The 20289-nt window shown below is 46.2% G+C and overlaps 1 protein-coding gene across 1 annotated transcript in view; it reads left to right on the forward strand.

The window, feature by feature from the left end:
* Positions 1-20289, forward strand: part of trpm4a (transient receptor potential cation channel, subfamily M, member 4a) — a gene marked incomplete at both ends in the record, with an annotated part of 78148 nt that overhangs the window by 20942 nt on the left and 36917 nt on the right. The window contains 6 exons of the mRNA XM_080523040.1: positions 9075-9136; positions 12174-12351; positions 12702-12882; positions 15902-16071; positions 16658-16835; positions 19453-19517. Coding sequence (XP_080379166.1) covers positions 9075-9136; positions 12174-12351; positions 12702-12882; positions 15902-16071; positions 16658-16835; positions 19453-19517 — 834 coding nt within the window. The remainder of the gene's footprint in view (positions 1-9074; positions 9137-12173; positions 12352-12701; positions 12883-15901; positions 16072-16657; positions 16836-19452; positions 19518-20289) is intronic.

Below are 20289 nucleotides of genomic sequence, written 5' to 3' on the forward strand. Positions count from 1 at the left end.
CTCCTCCTGGAGCGCACGTGTCTTTATCGGGCAGGACAAAAAACAGTCTCTCTCACGCCCCTGAAGGGCGGAGGAGGCTGAATGAACTGTAGTGCATATCCCCTCCTCAATGTCCTGTCTAGCCAGCCCGACAGAATACCTGTCCCTTCTAGTTATTCTGCATAACGCAACGACAGCAGCTGGACCGTCTGTTGTGGTGCAGTCGACAGAAAAAACTTGAATTTCTGTATGATCCCAGCCGCCGCTGCACACCGAGGAGGTGGCACAGCCCAAGGTGGGGTCATTTCGAAAGGGATGGGCTGCCGTCTGTAAAGAGTGTTTGTTATGTGTAACAATGCTCTTTATTGACGCAGGTTTATTATGCCTGATAATCAAAGAACCGGCCGCACGCTCATGAGCTGGGCCAGGTCTTGATAGACATGGAGGGGTTTTTGATGTACATAACGACCCCTCTATACGGCTACATACAGGGGTGTTTAACCCGCTACGTGTCGTGATAGGGGTAAGTCCGTTAGGCAGAGAGCTGGCCACACGCCGGTAAGCTGGGCCAGTCTCCGGTTTGTTTCTAACCGGTAGCGAGTCAACCACACTCTGACAAGGCAGGTCGATCTCCGCTCTGGTAGATAACGGTCCCTCTATACGGCTACAGACAGGGGTGTTTAACCCGCCTCGTGTCGTGATAGGGGTAAGTCCGCGAGGCAGAGAGCTGGCCACACGCCGGTAAGCTGGGCCAGTCTCCGCCTTGTTTCTAACCGGTAGCGATTCGACCACACTCTGACAAGGCAGGTGGGTCTCCGCTCTGGTAGATACCATGGAAAATCCTCCTTAGGGATGGTATGCCGTCTGTAAAGAGTGCTTGTTTTGAGTAACAATGCCCTTTATCGACGTAGGTTTATTATGCCTGATAACCAAAAAACCGGCCGCACGCTCATGAGCTGGGCCAGGTCTTGATAGACATGGAGGAGTTTTTGATGTAATAACGGTCCCTCCATACGGCTACAGACAGGGGTGTTTAACCCCCTTTGTGTCGTGATAGGGGTTAGACCGCTAGGCAGAGAGCTGGCCACACGCTGGTAAGCTGGGCCAGTCTCCGCCTTGTTTCTAACCGGTAGCGATTGGACCACGCTCCGACAAGGCAGGTGGGTCTCCGCTCCGGTAGATAACATGGGAAAAATCTCCTTTACTGAAAAAGTAAGGTGGGGATTTTCCTTCTTTTGCCTCTTTATGAGGTAGCAGCCATGAAGAGGAAAACGGTGGTGGGGTCATTACCGACCCCTCCGCCCGTGAAACCGGGCCACGCTGCCGTGGGGGGCCGTAGCGGGCCCTCCCAGTGGTCAGCGGCGGGGGCTGGGGATGCCGAGTGGGGCATGGCTCCGTCGTTTAGAGGTAGAGCCAGTGCCGCATCACGCCGAAACCTCCGTTTCGCAGTGATTTTCGCAATGGCGGCGTTAAACACGGCGATGTTATTCGCCGCTGCCGCCGCCTGCGCACCGAGATGGGGCGGCAAGGGCGGGGAGCACGTGCTCTACCTGCCGCTCGCTCTCATCAGAGCTTTCTGATTCTGACACCGGCACCGACCACTCAGCTGGGTGAGGGCGGCGTGATGTCAGGGCCGGCTGAGCGGGCGGGACCATCCCTACTTGGGGAGGTGCCTGCCCAGAACGCCGTTCTTGCTTGTCCTCCGCTGCTAGAAAATCGCAGCGGCAGGTAGTCCGCTAGGCAGAGAGCTGGCCACACGCTGGTAAGCTGGGCCAGTCTCCGCCTTGTTTCTAACCGGTAGCGATTGGACCACGCTCCGACAAGGCAGGTGGGTCTCCGCTCCGGTAGATAACATGGGAAAAATCTCCTTTACTGAAAAAGTAAGGTGGGGATTTTCCTTCTTTTGCCTCTTTATGAGGTAGCAGCCATGAAGAGGAAACCGGTGGTGGGGTCATTACCGACCCCTCCGCCCGTGAAACTGGGCCACGCTGCCGTGGGGGGCCGTAGCGGGGCCTCCCAGTGGTCAGCGGCGGGGGCTGGGGATGCCGAGTGGGGCATGGCTCCGTCGTTTAGAGGTAGAGCCAGTGCCGCATCACGCCGAAACCTCCGTTTCGCAGTGATTTTCGCAATGGCGGCGTTAAACACGGCGATGTTATTCGCCGCTGCCGCCGCCTGCGCACCGAGATGGGGCAGCGAGGGCGGGGAGCACGTGCTCTACCTGCCGCTCGCTCTCATCAGAGCTTTCTGATTCTGACACCGGCACCGACCACTCAGCTGGGTGAGGGCGGCGTGATGTCAGGGCCGGCTGAGCGGGCGGGACCATCCCTACTTGGGGAGGTGCCTGCCCAGAACGCCGTTCTTGCTTGTCCTCCGCTGCTAGAAAATCGCAGCGGCAGGTGTCCCGGAGGAACTTCTTCGTGGTCGGCGGCGGACGATCCATCGCTGAAGGGAAAAGTCTCCTCCGCTGAAAAGTGTCCTCTGCTGCTTGGAAGTCGCAGCGGCAGGCGTCCCGGAGGAACTTCTCCATAGGCGGCGGACGATCCATCTTGAAGGGAAAAGTCTGGCGGGTCCTCCAGTCTTAGTAGTCGTCCTTCTCAGTCTTCAGATATAAACCCGTGCTGAACTTTTTGGGAGAATGATGGAGCGATGTACGCCCCTTTATATAGCACCCCAGGCGGGCGCAGGCATTGAAAAATTCAGTCATTGGCTACTTTAGGTAGCGGGTAAACCAATAGGAGCAGAGCTCCCCTATGGGGCGGAGCTCCACGATATAGAACACCTCCACCTCAAGACTACAATCTCCGGTCCAACTCCCACGTTTGGCAGAGGCTGTGGTCGCTTCTCCAGATTACTGAACATTAACACCTGGCTTCGCTCCGCATGTCGCGATAACAACATAGAGTTCGTTGACAACTTCGACCTCTTCTGGCAACGCAGTGAACTATTATCTGTTGATGGACTTCATTTGAACATGGCTGGTGCGCATTTTCTATCTTGCAACCTCTCATACCAAGTACTTCACCCCGGCTTCACCTGTCTAGCTAGTCAACAGCCTTCTCACACTCTACCAATTACAACAGCCCCCAGGTCCCGCTCCCTCTGAAACCCTGCTGGTCCCAGACACAACGGTGATGGTTCCACTCTCCTCTCTGGTTTCCCCTCGGGTCTAGGATCAGCCCACATAGAGCATATTGTTTTAACCAGTGATAGCTTGGCAGCTCTGGGGTCAGACAGTTTTAACAGTAGTAATCAATATATCCCAGTAGTCTTTAATGTCCCGGTGCGCGCCTCGCAGGACCGTAGGCTATTACGTGGTGTCAACATGCGCAATCTAATTAATATAGACAGACAACATACCACACAACATCAATCAGTCACCCATTTCCCTACCCTTACCCCGGCAAGTTTAAAAATGCGTAAAGGACTTGGTACAATTCACTGGAATATCCGTAGTTTGCGTAAAAATCTTGATCACGTGGTTGTATTAATTGAACAAACTTCCCCGGATATTGTTGTGTTGGGTGAAACCTGGCTCAGGATGAATGTTGATAGCTCTGACGTGAATATTCAGGATTATAATCTCTTTAGAATGGATCGTTTGGGCAGGGGTGGTGGTATTGGTATGTATGTTAAGTCACATTTTTCAGTTTCCATTTTACACGCAATTTCTATTCCTGACTGCTTTGAATTTCTGGCTCTGAAAATCCATCATGGCCCAGACCCTCTGACGGTAGTTGGTATCTATCGCCCTCCTTCTGCCGATTCTCACGCCACTGACACCCTAGTTAACCTGCTTTCAAAATATACTGACAATGAAGTACTTGTTCTGGGTGATCTCAATATTAACTGGCTGAGTGATATTTCCTCGCAGCTTAAAGATCTTGCTTGCAGCATAAACCTTTCACAATTGATTTTAGAACCAACTAGACCAAACCTCAACGATGACTCGAAATCTACATTATTAGACATAATTTTAACAAATAAGGCTAGCAAATATACTAGTGGTGTCTTTGACCTGGGAGTCAGTGATCATTGTCCTGTTGCCTGTGTGAGAGATATGAGGTTCAAAAAGACTACATCTCAGGTGATAACCAAGAGGAACTTCAAACGCTTTGATGCAGAGTTGTTCCTGAGGGAGCTGGATGGCTGCGACTGGGGTTGCGTGAGCTCTCTCGATGTCATTGAGGACGCTCTCGAATCCTTTATATGTAGGTACATTTAATTGCGTTGTGGATAGGCACGCCCCTTTTAAAACCACTAGGATAAAAGATAGGGTAGTGCCTTGGTTTACTCATGAGCTATCTACCCTCTTTAATAACAGAAATAGTGCCTGGTCCCGTGCCAGACGTACTGGTGTCCCCCAACACTGGCTATACTTCAGGCAGCTCAGAAATAAGTGCACTTCAGCCGTAAGGAAGGCTAAATCCGAATATTTCCTGAATCTGATAACCACCTCATACTCTAACCCTGCCAAATTCTGGAATGCAATTAATTTGACTAAAAATCGTCCTTCCAGTGCTCTCCCCCTTAGTATTACTGTTAATGACTCTGTGATCTCTGATCCTAGCGACATTCGCCTTGCTTTTAATAAACACTTCTCCGAAGCTGGTCACCTATTTGATAGGTTGTACCCTGGACACCCCTCTATGGTGGTTTGGTTTCTAATGATACTGCCCTTGTGGACCGTGTCCCCCTTTTTACCTTTCAACCATTTACTTCCGCGGAGCTCCTCAAGGTTTTAGAAACTATTGACCCCAAATCATCCACTGGTGAGGATAAACTAGACTCATTTTTTTATAAAATTGGCTGCGCCAATTATCAGCGCGCCGCTAACTTTCAATTTCCTCTGGTGTATTTCCGTTGGTCTGGAAGTCTGCGCGAGTCAATCCTTTACACAAAGGGGGTGATAGGGCTGATCCGGATAACTATCGACCGATCTCCACTCTCCCATGCCTGTCTAAAGCACTTCTCAATTGAAACGCTTTCTATCAATCCACTCAATTCTTAGTCCCCATCAATCCGGTTTCAGACCAATCCATAGTACCATCTCTGCTATCACACTTGTAACTAACGACATAGTCTCGGCCTTGGACAAGAGGAACCACTGCGCGGCCCTCTTTGTCGACCTCTCGAAGGCATTTGACACGGTCGATCACCACTTGCTCCTAGAACAGCTATCCGATATTGGATTAGACTTAGGTGCTTGTGCGTGGTTCCATGACTACCTTACCCTCAGGCGTCAGTGTATAAAATCTTCACTTGGCAATTCGGATTTCATAACGGTTACAAAGGGTGTCCCTCAAGGTTCGGTGCTGGGCCCTGTACTTTTTACCATCTATATTAATGAACTGGTATCTTCGCTAACCGGTTGCCACGTCCATTTATATGCCGATGATACCATTCTTTATAGTACAGCAGATTCCCCACATGCTGCTACTATCAACTTGCAGCTAGCCTTTAACTCACTGCAAGACGCCCTCTCGAGGCATAAGCTTGTCCTCAACTCGAAGAAAACGAAATTCATGTTGTTTACTAGGGCTAGGAATGTGGACCTTACAAAGCTTCTTATATCCACAGTTGACGGCTCCTCCATTGAGAGAGTTACCGACTACAAATATCTTGGGCTGTGGTTGGATGAGAAGCTATCATTCAAAACGCATGTCGACGGCCTCGCCTCCAAACTTCGGCAAAAGGTGGGCTTTCTTTACCGTAATCGGTCTAGCTTCCCCTTGCTTTGTAGGAAGACAGTTGTCGAGGCGGTATTCCTGTCCGTATTAGATTACGGTGATGTTATCTATAGGCATGCAGCTTCATCTACATTGAAAAAATTGGACTCAGTTTATCACTCAGCTCTAAGGTTTATTACCGGGGACAGTTATGACACTCACCACTGCATACTTTATGACAAGGTTGGCTGGCCCTCTCTTTCTCTGAGGCGCAGTTACCACTGGAACTTGCTCGTTTTCAAGGCCATCTGTGGCAAGCTTCCTCCTTATATCTCATCATTATTAGACTGGAGTCTTGGTACTTATGTGACCAGATCTAATAGTTGGCTTTCTTTTCGGGTTCCGTATGCGCGTTCAGACCTGGGTAAAACAGCCTTTTTTATTGATGCCCCTAATACATGGAACACTCTGCAGCAAACTCTCCGGTTGGAGGTCCTCCCCTCTGCCTCTACCTTTAAACTCCTGGTGCAAAAACTGTATTCTAATAATTGCAATTGTTTTTAGTTTTTTTCTTTTTTTCCTTTAATCCTGTCTTGCTCACTGTTTGTTTGCCCTTGCTCACTATTCTATTGTACACTCGACGTCACTGTAAATTAGGGTGACCTCAGTGCCTATCGAGTTTTAAATAAAGGTTTGAAATGAAATGAAATGAAATGAGAACAGATACTGTAAGGTTTCTAAAAATGTGCTTTGGCAGTTGTGAAAAAAAAGAACATTCTCACACACTGAATATTGTGTTTTCAGTTGTTTTGTTGTAGTCTGTAATGATGCGTATAGTGTTTACATTTTTACAGGCTTTGAGCAGCTGTTTTGGTGTGAAAGTTTGAGTTTTGAAGAGAGAAGATGTGGTTTTGTTTATGTAGCTTTAGAAAAGTGTGTTGTGTTTAGAGTTTTGGGAAAATGGAGGAAAGTTTTGTGAAATGTGTTTTAGCAATTGAGAAAAACTGTAACTAACGTTGCCATTTTCATCTTTTAAAATTAATTCAAAGGAACGTTAATTCATCCCTTGTATAAACATGATTATTACTAGATGCGTGTTGAATAATACTCTAGAGTACCAATCAAGCCGCAACGACAACATTTTGCAACGACTTGCATGTTCAGACGCTCGGACAAAGGTCAGCGCATGCGCAAAACATGCCGGCATCGATAACCTCGGAGGCATACGATTCCGATGCATCGAATAATTGTTGTTCTCAACAGGAACTGGTTCCCGGTTCCCAATCCCTAACCTTTAGTGACAGTTAAGTGAGGGATTAGAGCGTTGAATTGAATGCCAATGACATTTCAGCTATCGCAAGTCAGGTTCTACCAGTTACTGTTTACTTGAATTACAATTTACAACTGCACATTATTAACTCTCACAAAATATTTTAGGAAATTAACTAATGGTAATGTGCAATTATAAAATGGACACGCACAGACACACACACACGCACACACACACACACACACACACACACACACACACACATACACGCACACACACACATACACGCACACACGCGCACACACGCACACACGCACACACGCACACACACACACACACACACACACACACACACACACACACACACACACACGCACACACACACACTGCTTATCAGCTGACTATAGAGTGTGTGATCTGTGTGTGATCTGATCTCCCTCTCCACTCCAGTAATATTTGACTCCCTCCCTCTTGTTTCAACATGAATAGGGTTCCTTGGCTCCCTGCATTCCAGCCATTCCACACACTGTCACCCCCTTCCTCTCATGATCTTATTATCTGTCTCACTCTTTAACGGCTGATGTTAAAGCCCTCAGATGGCTCTTGAATCCCTAGCCTTGACCCAGTAGCACGTGCAATGGAAGTGTTGATGATTTTGCTCTTTGCCTTGAATCTGTTGAAACGTTTACAGTCTGTTCTGGATCATGTTCAGGATTTGAACCCCCTGAGACAGATTTTGGCCAGAGGATCAAATCTAATCAAATACAATTGTATTGGTCATGTAAATAAAACAATGACAGGGGTCTAATGTGTATAGCAGAAAGAAAACAATGACAGGGGTGTTATGTACAGTGGGGAAAATAAGTATTCAACACATCAACCATTTTTTAATTCAACATAATTTCCATTTCAGCTGTTCACATAGAATTTAGACCAGACATTGCTATTAACTCAATAAAACTACACAGCTAAAGTGGAATGCAATAAAGTGGAATGGCACAGGAAAAAAGTATTGAACACAGTAAGCAGTAAAAAGCACTAAACCAGCTTATGCCACTAATGAGTTCTCCTACCTGGGCTAATTAGAATCAGCTGGGTTAGTGCATGTTGGTGGATAACTACTTCCACTCATTGAAAAAGTAGACAGCATGATTATTGCTGGTGTGCCTTAGGCTGGTCACAATAAAAGGCCACTCTAAAATGTGCAGTTTTATCTTGAAAATAAATATTTATTAGGCACTGAACTATGGATTTCACTGATATGCATTTTCTTTTTTTTCTTTTTTTTTGCGCAGTGCAACACATCTCCTTCACATAGAGTTGATCAGGTTGTTGATTGTGGCCTGCGGAATGTTGGTCCACGCCTCTTCAATAGCTGTGCGAAGTTGCTGGATATTGTCCAGAGCATCCCAAACATGCTCAACGTGTGACTAAGAACTGGGATGTTTTCAGCTTCCAGGAATTGTGTACAGATCCTTGCTACTGGGCACCTTGCAGTGAAGCATTGCATTGTGTTCCTGAACTGTGGGACAGCTGTTTTCGAGTTCTCCTTAATTATGAAGAGCATTCTTCGGTCATCCACTGTGGAATGTTTCCTTGGCCTTCCAGCCTGTTTGGGATTGCTGAGCTCCCCATTGCTTTTTTATTTTTAATGACGTTCCAAGCGGTTGATTTTGGCAAGCCTAAGGTTTTGGCTATGTTTCTGTTTTTTTCCAGCCAAATAATGTCTTTCTTGACTTTGAGAATATCTTTAACCTCATAGTAATTGTTTGATTTTCAATCGAGACCTTGTGTATAGCCCAAAACATAAAAGATGCTTCACTGTCACATTAATTACCCAGTGTTCTGTGTGTGTGTGTGTGTGTGTGTCTACCTCTAAGAACGAGAACCAATCATGAAACAAGAAGATGCTGTGCAATGAAAAATGCACTGCATACTCATGGCAGAAAACCTCAGACAGTGTTGCAAGAATGAGATTATTTTACTATGAAATATGTCAAGAATTGACATTTATTACATTTATTTGCAGATGGAGTGGATTTACGTACAGCACCTTTTAAATGTGACAGTAATAAAAGTGCAACCAAACCAATAGGTAGGACAGGATGTTTAGTTTCACAGTTCCAATCCACTAACATCCTGTTGTCTTTCTCCCACAGAGCTGGATCCCAAAGATCATCAAGAAGAGGGTTTGCACTACCTTTGTAGAGGACTCCTTTAGGTAACGCCTCTCACTTGTTTCTACTACAATACAGTTGTGTTGTCATTTCCTCTGTGATGTGTTCATGGGGCGGCTGTGGCTCAGGAGGTAGAGTCGACGTCTAATGATCACAAGGTTGGCAGATCGGCGGTTCGAGCCCCGGCTGGCTACATGTCGAAGTGTCCTTGGGACACTGAACCCCAAATTGCTCCCAGTGAGCGGGACGGCGCCTTGCATGGCAGCTCGCCGCCATTGGTGTGTGAATGTGTGTGTGAATGGGTGAATGAGAGGCCTTTGTAAAGCGCTTTGTAATAAGGCGCTATATAAGTCAGTCCATTTATTTACCATTTATGTGTGTGTGTGTGTGTGTGTGTGTGTGTGTGTCTGCAATGATGTTAAACTTCGCCTTCGTTTCCCCATACAAATATTTGAAAAAACTCCTGACACATAGCTACACACACACACACACACACACACACACACACACGTTTCCAATTCGGAGCCATGCCTCACAGTCAGATGATTCACAAAAAAACAAAAACTATATAAATACTTAAGTCAATACTTAAGTCCACTCCCATGAAGACTGTCTGAGTGTGTGTTATTCCAGGCTTATATGTGCTGTGCACAATAGGCTGGGGGCGAAGTTCTACATTTTATATGTACATGTTCACGAGTGTCTTTGCAAAGCTTCCTCTCTTTCAGTAATACACATTCTACAACATCTACAGTCGTGTGAAAATGTTTTATATTTGAACTTTTTAAAGAAATATGGACATATACAATCTCTGTGGCCTTCTTTCAAACACTATCTATAGATAAAGGTGATGTAATTGAACCAAAAACATGGCAAATGTTACTTTGTTGTCATTTATTTCACCAAAAATGAACAGAGATGCCAATTCCTACTGAGGTAAAAGTAGGAAGAAGACACCCAATGCCCTAATAGCCTGTATTGCCCCCTTTGGCTGAAATAACCTCAATTAGACATTTCCTATAACTGACTATCAGAGGGAGAATGTTTTTCCCACTCCTCCATGCAGTTTGAGGGGTGTCTTGCATGCACAGCCCAGATCCGGGCTTTGACTTGGCCATTCCAGAACTCCATTTCTTTCTTTTCCTTGCCATTCTGTGGTGGAATTACTGGAATGTTTTGGTTCATTGTCTTGTTGCATGGTCCACATCCGCTTCAGCTTAAATTTTTTGGCATTGTCTCCCATTTTCCACAAGCACCATCTGATACAATAAAGAATTCATAGTGGATCTTATGATGGTGAGCTGGCCAGGCCCTGCTGCAACGAAGCAGCCCCAAACTGTTATGAGTAGTTATAATGTTTGGACCCAGATGCAGTGCAGAACACAGGAGACGGAATGCAGAAGTGGAATTCAAAAATAAAGGTACTCTTTATTAGAGTAATCGCATAATATCTCAACCGAACAAAAGTAGGGGAAGGCTTCATTCACAGCTGTTACCAATCCCCGACATTAGGACAGACAGAAAAACAAATATACAGTACATCAAAGGGGGCCAAAGGGTCGCTCAACAATAGAGTGATCCCCAATCCTTACAGTATCCCCCCCGACGAACGGCACCTGCCGTTCACCTGGGTGCCTCAGGATATAAATGTCGGAAGTCCTCAATCAGAGTAGGGTCCAGTATGTCCCTCTGAGGCACCCAGGACCGTTCCTCCGGCCTATACCCCTCCCAGTCCACCAAAAACGGAAACCCCCTTACCCCTCCGACCGGCAGTCCATAATCCTCCTCACCGTGTACACCGTCTGTCCATCAATGACGCGCGGCGGGGGGGACGGGGGGGGGTGGCGAGTCCAGGGGGCATGTGACGAAGGGCTTCAGGAGGGACACATGGAAGGTGGGGTGAACCCGCATGGAAGGTTGGAGTAGTAGTCTATACGCCACCGGGTTCACCTGCTCGCACCTCCTTGAAGGGACCCACAAAACGAGGCGCCAGTTTCCTCGACTCGACCCGGAGAGGAAGGTCCAGGGTCGAGAGCCACACCTGCCCCTGGCGCCGCCCGAACCCGGCAGAAAAACAAATATACGTCAAAGGGTCGCTCAACAATAGAGCGATCCCCAATCCTTACACCAAACCATGACATTTCCACTCCCATGCTTTACAGTTGGTAGGAGGTTCTTGTGCTCAAATGTTTTCTTTGGTTTGCTCAAAACATCTTCTGTTACTGTGCCCAAATAATTCAACTTTGGATTCATTTGTCCAAAGCACATTGTTCCAGAAGTCCTGGTGTTTGTCTAGATGTTCTCTGACAAACTCAGTCTTGCCATGATGGTTTTTTTGGCAGCAAGGGTTTCCTCCTTGTACACCTTCCATGAAAATCAAACTTGTGCAGTCTCTTTCTAATGGTAGATGCATGTACTTTGACATCAACTGTGGCAAGAGCTACCTGTAGCTCCCGTGATGACATTTTATGATAGTTGGAGACTTGCGGTCTGCTCTCGGGCTGAACTTGCTAGAACGGCCTGACCTGGCCATGTTGGCAGTTGTTTTAAATGTTCTCCACTTGTAAATTATTTAGCGGACAGTGGAATGGATGATTCCGAATTGTTTGGAGATCTTTTTAAATCCATTCCCAGACTCATACGCATCTACAACCTTCTTTCTGAAGGCCTCAGAGCTCTTTTGATCTCGCCATGGTGATATCACTCACAATCAAGAGCAAACCAAACTAAATGTCAGAGGTTTAAATAAGACAGGCTCCTCCAAAATCCTCTCTAACGATGTTCTAATCACTTGCACCTGATGTGGTGCACTTGATTCTAATTTGAGGCATTTTAAGTAGTAATAAATGTGGGGGTGTCCTAACTTTTCAGTTGTATTTGTTTTGTTATGTCACCTCCATCTCTCAATAATGTTCAAATGAAGATCAAATGTCCATATGTTACAATACAACTCTGAACAATAGCAACTTGCCTCTCTCTGAAAACAATAACATTCAACACGTCTCTCTCTTACACCATATACAGCATATGTTTTCACGTGGCTGTATGTAAACATGTGTGTGTCGTCTCTCTCCCTGTCAGTAATGGTGCGCTGTGTCAGTGCGGGGGCGTGCGGGAGATGCATGGCTCCGTCGCCACGGGTGACTACTTTGGGGCGGCCATCGTCAGCCAGTGGGACAGCGCCCAGCACTCCTCAGACTACCCCACTGATGCCTTTGGAGAGTTAGAGTTCGCTGGGGCCGGGAGGAGGCACAGCCATGTGGGTACACACACACACACACACACATACACACACACACACACACACACACACACACACACACACACACACACACACACACTGTGGTGTCAAAGGTTTGGCCTCTGGCCTTTGTTGATGACATCACTGATAGCAGTGTGTGTTCACCACTTATTCATTCAACCCAAGGTATAACCCTAACCCTAACACTTACTGGAGGACACACACACACACACACACACACACACACACACGTGCGCACATAAACACACATCCATCGCCATCAGCTCCAGCAGGTTGATTGAAGTGTTAGGAAGCTGGATTAGTGCCCATCAAATCTTAACACGTAACTCTTCCTCCCTCTCGGTCAGTTCGTGCGCCTGTCGTGCGACACCCCCCCTCAGATCGTGTACACCCTGATGTCGGCCCACTGGGGGCTGCCCTTGCCCAACCTGGTGGTCTCGGTGGTGGGGGGGGAGGGCCGTGAGAAGGTGAAGACCTGGGTGAGAGAGGTGCTGAGGCAGGGGCTGGTGAGGGCGGCACAGAGCACTGGTGAGAACCGCATACTTGGAAACTGAATGAAGCCCCTTTAGCCCTCATTCCTGTCTGTCTGTCTGTCTGTCTGTCTGGAATGTTTATATTTAATGTGTGTGTGTGTGTGTGTGTGTGTGTATTTGTATGCGATGTGTGTGTACGTGTATGTGTGGATTTGCATGCTGTGTGTGTGTGTGTGTGTGTGTGTGTGTACGTGTATGTGTGTATTTGTATGCGATGTGTGTGCATGTGTATGTGTGTATTTGTATGCGATGTGTGTGCATGTGTATGTGTGTATTTGTATGCGATGTGTGTGTATGTGTGTATTTGTATGCAATGTGTGTGTAAGTGTATGTGTGTATTTGTATGCGATGTGTGTGTACGTGTATGTGTGTATTTGTATGCGATGTGTGTGTATGTATTTGTATGTGATGTGTGTGTACGTCAGGGTTTCCGTTAGAAAAAATTGGTGCCGGTCAACGTGTCCGGGAAGATTTCAATGTGTCGGACAAACGGGAGAAATTCCAGTCATCATATTAAAATATAATATAGGTGTTTTTCGCGGTGATTAGCTGTTGTGTAGCCTATATAGGCCTATGCCATTTAATGTCTATTTCTCATCCGATACGATTAGATGCAAACTATATAATAATATAGGCTTTCATGATTCGCATGCGCTACTATGGCATATGTCCAGGGCTGCACGCGCGCCACACTGGGCAGCCTAGTCACCTTTGCTACTTTGAATTACGACTGTAGGCCACTTTAAGATGTTTATTTCAATTGCATTAATGGTATTTGAGTATGTAATTGGTAATTTTAAGTATGCTTAGTTTAGCTTTTGATGGCTATTTGAACGGACTGCATCGATCGATCAATGAACGGACTCCACATTACGTTAACTGAAGTGTGTTAAATGGTTTCACGACAGTAATGTAAGTTTTCTATATTCTCTTTCCAGTTTTACCACTTTTATCAATAAAACAACGTCATTTCTATAACCACGTCTCGCTGATTGGGAAGGCATTAAGTCTAGCTGCCTGTCAAATCATGCTTACTCGGACTCGGGAGTATGAGAATGAGGAGGATGTATCGGGGGGAAACACACCCGTGGACTATTTCAACTAAGTGGCACAAATTAAACTCTAACACTATAGATAGACTAAATTGAACTAAAATGATGGACACCGACTGAATAACTGAGTGGGGGGAAGACAGGTCTCAAATGTGGAACAATTATAACATTTAATACATAAAGATAAAACATACACAAATATATAACATTGATATCCCTAAACTCAAATGTAGTGTGGTATTGTCAACCTAATCTAATCAATCCTAATCTAATGGTACCAGTAGCCCAGGTTGTCGATAGTAGCGCACGTGGAGATGAACGAATGTAGAGCAGGAAAGTTCAATGGAAACTCCCGGAGTAGAAGAGGTAGCCAGGGGGATGTTGTACTCTGAATCTCCCGACTCAGGGCTGGAACGGGCACGGCAGGCTCAATCAATGAACGGGGTGGAGATGGCTAGCGTCCTTTACTAGCCGCATCTCACGGCCCTCGGTGGTCATTCACTGTGCTCTAGCACATCCAAAACACGCAGAACAATAACCTTGACTCCTGTCACTGCAGTGGTTTTATTTAGACTAGATCAAACTAAATTAACTGACGAATTTCTCCCTCACAACTACTCCCGAAAGGTACCTTCACTCTCCGCAAACCACAAACTACTACTTGTGAGACAGGGTTGCCAGATGAGTCGGGTTACCGCCGAATGGGCTACTGGGTTTAGCGGTTATTTAGCGGACTAGTTAGGCTGTAAATTGTCAATCCCATCTGGCAACCCTGCAGCTGTTTGTTCATCGCGTAGGCTAGTCTACACATTAATAATCAAATCCAAAAATATAGCCTATATATTCGTATTTTTTAATGTAGAAGGAATCAGAATATGTGACAAATTATTTTTAGCAAATTGTATTCAAATTGTGCTTAGAGGGAATTATTTTCACCGGACATTATGACCGAAGAGGTTTAAATATGTCGGACTTCAACAGATTTTACCGGACAAAGACCGGTAATTACCGGTTAACGGAAACCCAGGTGTACGTGTATGTGTGTATTTGTATGCGATGTGTGTGTACGTGTATGTGTGGATTTGTATGCGATGTGTGTGTACCGTATTTTCCAGACTATAAGTCGCTCCGGAGTATAAATCGCATCAGTCAAAAAATGTGTCATGAAGAGGAAAAAAAGATATATAAGTCGCACTGGACTATACGTTTATTTATAAATTTATTTCACAAAATCCAAGACCAAGAACAGACATTTAATCTGGAAAGGCAAGTTATTCAACTACACAATAGAACACAGAACAACAGGCTGAATAGGTGTCCAGTATGTTAACGTAACACATTAACAGTTATTCAGCTACACAATAGCATAAAAAACATACCTGGGAGGCTGAATAGGCTAAATTAACATAACAAGCCAGCGAGTCCAACAAGCAAGTTACCGGTAAACAAGTTCACCAAGCTCCCGTTAATGTTTCAGTTCATTTCTTCAGTGGTACAGGAGCAGCATATAGTTGTCACAAGCCCAGAGCGGCCTCTCGCGGCTGTAGACGGTAATGGTTACTCCTTGGTTCATGTCAGTCAGTATGAAATTATATATATTTTGACATATAAGTCGCAGGACCAGCCAAACTATGAAAAAAAGTGTGACTTATAAAAATACGGTATGTGTATGTGTGTATTTGCATGCAATGTGTGTGTATATGTATATTTATATGCAATGTGTGTGTACGTGTATATGTGGATTTGCATCCTGCGTGTGTGTGTGTATGTATGTGTGTATTTGTATGCCATGTGTGTGTGTATGCCATTGTACATCAAAGCTGTGTCGCTCCACGTTGAAACACTTTAAACAAGCTGTGTTTTTCCGTCCAACTCTTTCTCTTGTCTCTCTCCTTCCTCTACTCCTTCTCTCCCTCCTCCTGCTCCCGCCCCCCTCCCCCCCTCCCTCCCTCCGTCTCCCAGGGGCGTGGATCCTCACGGGGGGGTTGAGGGAGGGGGTGGGCCGCTGTGTGGGGGAGGCGGTGAGGGACCACGCGGCGGCCGCGTCCTCGCTGGCCCAGAAGAAGGTCATCGCTGTGGGCGTGGCGCCCTGGGGGCTGGTGCACAACAGACAGCAGCTCGTCAGCGCTCAGGTACACACACACACACACACACACACACACACACGCAGACGCAGACACACAGACACGCACGCAGACGCACACACACACACACGCAGACACACACCACACACAGTCGCAGACGCACACACGCAGACGCACACACAAAGACACACACATGCACACACACACACGCGCACACACAAAAACACACACACGCACACAGACAAATACACACACACGCAGACACACAGACACGCACGCAGACGCACACACACACACGCAGACACACACCACACACAGTCGCAGACGCACACACGCAGACACACACACGCGCACCACACACACACACACACACACACACACACACACAGACGCACGCACACACACACACACACACACACACACACACACACACACACACGCACACACACACACACGCACGCTCACTTTCTTTCTCTGCCACTCGCACAATGTATTCGGTACCCAGGTATACTGTACAATGACAGTATTTACACCCCCCTCCCTTTAAACCTCCCTTCCCCCCATCTCTTCCTTTTCTCATTCTTCTCTCTTTCTCTCCCTCCGTCCCTCCCTCCCTCCCTCCTCCTGCCCTCAGGGTAGTTTCCCAGCCCGCTACTATGTGCAGAACACGTCCCGTGACTCCTGCTGCCTGGATAATAACTACCAGGCCTTCCTGCTGGTGGATGACGGCAGCGTGGGCCGCCGGGGAGGGGAGACGGCCTTCAGGGCCAACATAGAGGACTACATCTCCCACCAGCGCACCGGGATCTGGGGTGAGAGCGGCACACATGCCCTCCTTATGTGGGGGGAGAAAAAACACTCTGGTTCATTTGGAGGCGAACCTTTTTTTTTTCTCTTTCTTTTTTGAGGCATCGCTCTTATGCTTTATTGAGAGCCCGATAGAGAAACGCTAGATAAAAACGGAGGGAGATGACGGAGTAGGAGGTTCGATGTGGGATTTGAACCCTAGGCTGTGCAGACGTAGTCTGTAAAAACCCTTCCTCTGTGATATGAAGTGCTGTCTGCTGAAGGCCAAGTGGAGACAGTAAACTCACTCCTCACCAGTTGGCGGTGTCCACGTGTGTTGGCAGGACAGGGGACGCAGCTTTTGTGTGAAGGAGTGTGAGGACGAGCGATACCTGTTGTACTTATGTACTTAATACAATGCCTGTTACACTTACACACGTACCTTCTACCCAGAGCGAGAGAAGTCAGGAACACCATATTATTCAAATATTATTATGCAATTTACATCTTATAAATCACACTTGGGGAGGTTTTATGGTGGAAAACAACTGTGCTTGTGAAGTGCTGTCGGTATGCAGTTTTCAAAACAAAAGGCAAGTTGGATCGTACAGGTGTGTTGGTACAGGTGTGTTGGTATAGGTGTGTTGGTATAGGTGTTATTCCGTTGGTTTGAAATGTAGACTTATCATTGAACTAACTAAACATTTTTGATCCAGCCCAACCCAACACGAGCATACAGTACTTTCACATACTTGGGCCCTCTGTAACTCGTGCCACTTAGGCTACGGATGGCACCACCGAAATGTATTATCCTGTCTGTGTTATCTCAATATCAAATTACCTTATCATTATGATAAATCTAACTGCGTGTTCAAGCATACAGGAAGGATACAGCGCACTGATATTGGAAATGCGTTTGTCCTCCCTCCACAAAATGCCCATGACTGTGCTCCATTAACCGACAACATAAATGTTTTATAAACAAATTAGGTGTTTTTGCTGAGGCGTAATTTAATATAGGATAGACACAATATCAAGTCGTGCAGCTCCCAAACCCGAGCATTGCTGATGGACATCAGCTGGAGTTATATGAACAAATGGGGTTACCACAGCTACCAGCTAGCCTAGGTGCGGTAACGACTCTAGGGTGGTCATTGTTGGCCCTCTGGTGGCTATAAACTAGTTTTACACCAAAAAAGGTAGACGACATGGGCCCGAACAGAGGCTGCCTACCTTGCATTATCCTCTTTGACGTAGCATAAAACCGTTACATTTGGGTATCTCATAAAACCACCAGCCAGGAATTTGGGGCTGCATTTGTGTCCTGCTACAATGTGTAGGACGCTTACAGAATGACTTCCTCATCACTTTCCATACATTTCAAACCGTGCGAAACCAGTTGTATTGTTGCTGTTTGTTGCCAAACGGATACAGCTTAGATTATGAATCAATTTGTAGGGGTAAAAACAAAACACAAACTTTAGATTCCCCATGAAGTATCGCAATCGGGAATCAGACAATGTTAAGAGTTCCTGTAGGACGACTTCTTCCCGTAGCAGTAAACCCCAGGGCAGCCACATACCTGCAGCTGTGAGGTCTACTTAGGCTAGGCAGTGACACATTGTACATAACAATTGGAAATTAGAGATTAAAACTACACACAGCTAGTCCCGTTGCCAGACATTTCAACCCAAATGCCAAAGTCAAACTTAGCTTGCTTACTGCATTTCGTTGTCTGAAAGTGTAGGTCAGAAGCGGGACTCGAACCCCTTACTGTCCACTTACTGTAGTTCTGATGCACTCTACACTAGGTACACACAAAGAAATAGCCATGGTATGGTTGTCCATGAAGTAAGGATAGTGCCGTGAACTGTGATCAGACTTAAAGGGTATGTAGGTAATACCCTGACTGGTTGAGGTGGCAGGTAGCAACCAATCAGAGGTTGGGGAAGGACCTGGCCAGAGACCCGTGACCCGATGACCCCAGCGCCCCCCCGGGCACCCACCAGGTGTGGTGAACCCATGACCCCAGCCTGCTTGGAGCCTGTGGGGGGTCTGAGTGAGGCTGGAGTAAGGACTCTAGGCACAGGGATTCCTAACACCCTCATTCTCCTAAAACCATTCCCTTGACTTGTTGTGTTACTTACCGCAATACCGCATCGATTTTAAATGATCCTTGACCGTTTTTAAAGCACTCAGTAGGATTGTCCCCCCTCTACCTCTCTGAGCTTCTGCACCGCCACACCCCCTCCAGATCCCTTAGATCAGCAGATCAGTTCTTGCTGGTCTTGCCTAGAACCAGGCTAAAAACCAGGGGAGACAGAGCTTTTGCGTTTTTTTAAATCCCTCCTTAAAAACCCACCTGTTTTCCCTGGCCTTCCCCCCCCCCACCCACTTAGCCATCGTTAGGCCCCTGGCTTTTATTGTTTTATTGCTTTTATTGTTTTATTGTTTTCTTGTTTTTTAGTCCTTTTATCTTCTCTTCTTTTAATTGTTATCATATGTTGTATTGTGTTGCATTTTATTTCATATCCTGCACTTTACCTGTTTTTACATCTGTGAAGCACTTTTGGTTCAGCTGCTGCTGTATGTAAATGTGCTATAGAAATAAAGTTGACTTGACTTGACTTGTTGTGTTAACAGGTAGTGGCAACATTGAGATCCCGGTGCTGTGTATGCTCATCTCAGGAGACGCGGCTATGTTGGAGGTATGACATCAATACTACGGCCTTTTCTCATTTGTTCGTAACATGATAATAATTTTTAAAATGTTGCCATTTAGCAGACGCTTTTAATCCAAAGCGATTTACAATTACGAATTACAGGGAGATTCCCCCTGGATTAACTGAGGGCTAAGTGCCTTACTCAAGGGCACACTAGTAGTGGTGTGGTTTCAGTTGGGATTTGAACTCACAACCTTCCGATCACAAGTCCAACTCACTATCCACTAGACCACCACCCACCACTGATCCCTTGTGTCCTCTCCTCCGTCCTACTGAAACTGTCCCAGAGAAAGGAGGAGAGCTCTCTAGGAGAGTGAACGAGGACATGAGGGGGAGAGGAAAACAAGTGAAGGAAATGAGATGTTCCTCACTTGATTTTTCTTCTACATGGGACTAGGCACCTATTGAAATGACCCAATAACTGCTGTGTCGCCTAGACTAGAAAACTAGCGAATGATTATATGAAAGATTATACAATAGCCTAGCAAATATGAAAGCCTGAGAATTTATATTATAGGACTCCACAGCAAAAAAAAAGATCATTAACTGTAGATGGTAAATATTTGATATCAGATGAGCGGTTCAGTTTGTTGTCTACTACTCAACTTTATACAAGATGTACACTTTTGTCTGTAAGAAAGTGGATTTCTCCTCACCCACACAGGCCATTACTTCTCATTAGGAAAATAATTAGTGGATGATAATGTATTCCGTGATGTGATTTGTTGAATCTTCAGAATTCATTTACATAATGGTC

The sequence above is a fragment of the Nansenia antarctica genome (genome assembly GCF_963989245.1).
Source record: "Nansenia antarctica genome assembly, chromosome: 2".
In the NCBI taxonomy this organism is placed as follows: Eukaryota; Metazoa; Chordata; class Actinopteri; order Argentiniformes; family Microstomatidae; genus Nansenia; species Nansenia antarctica.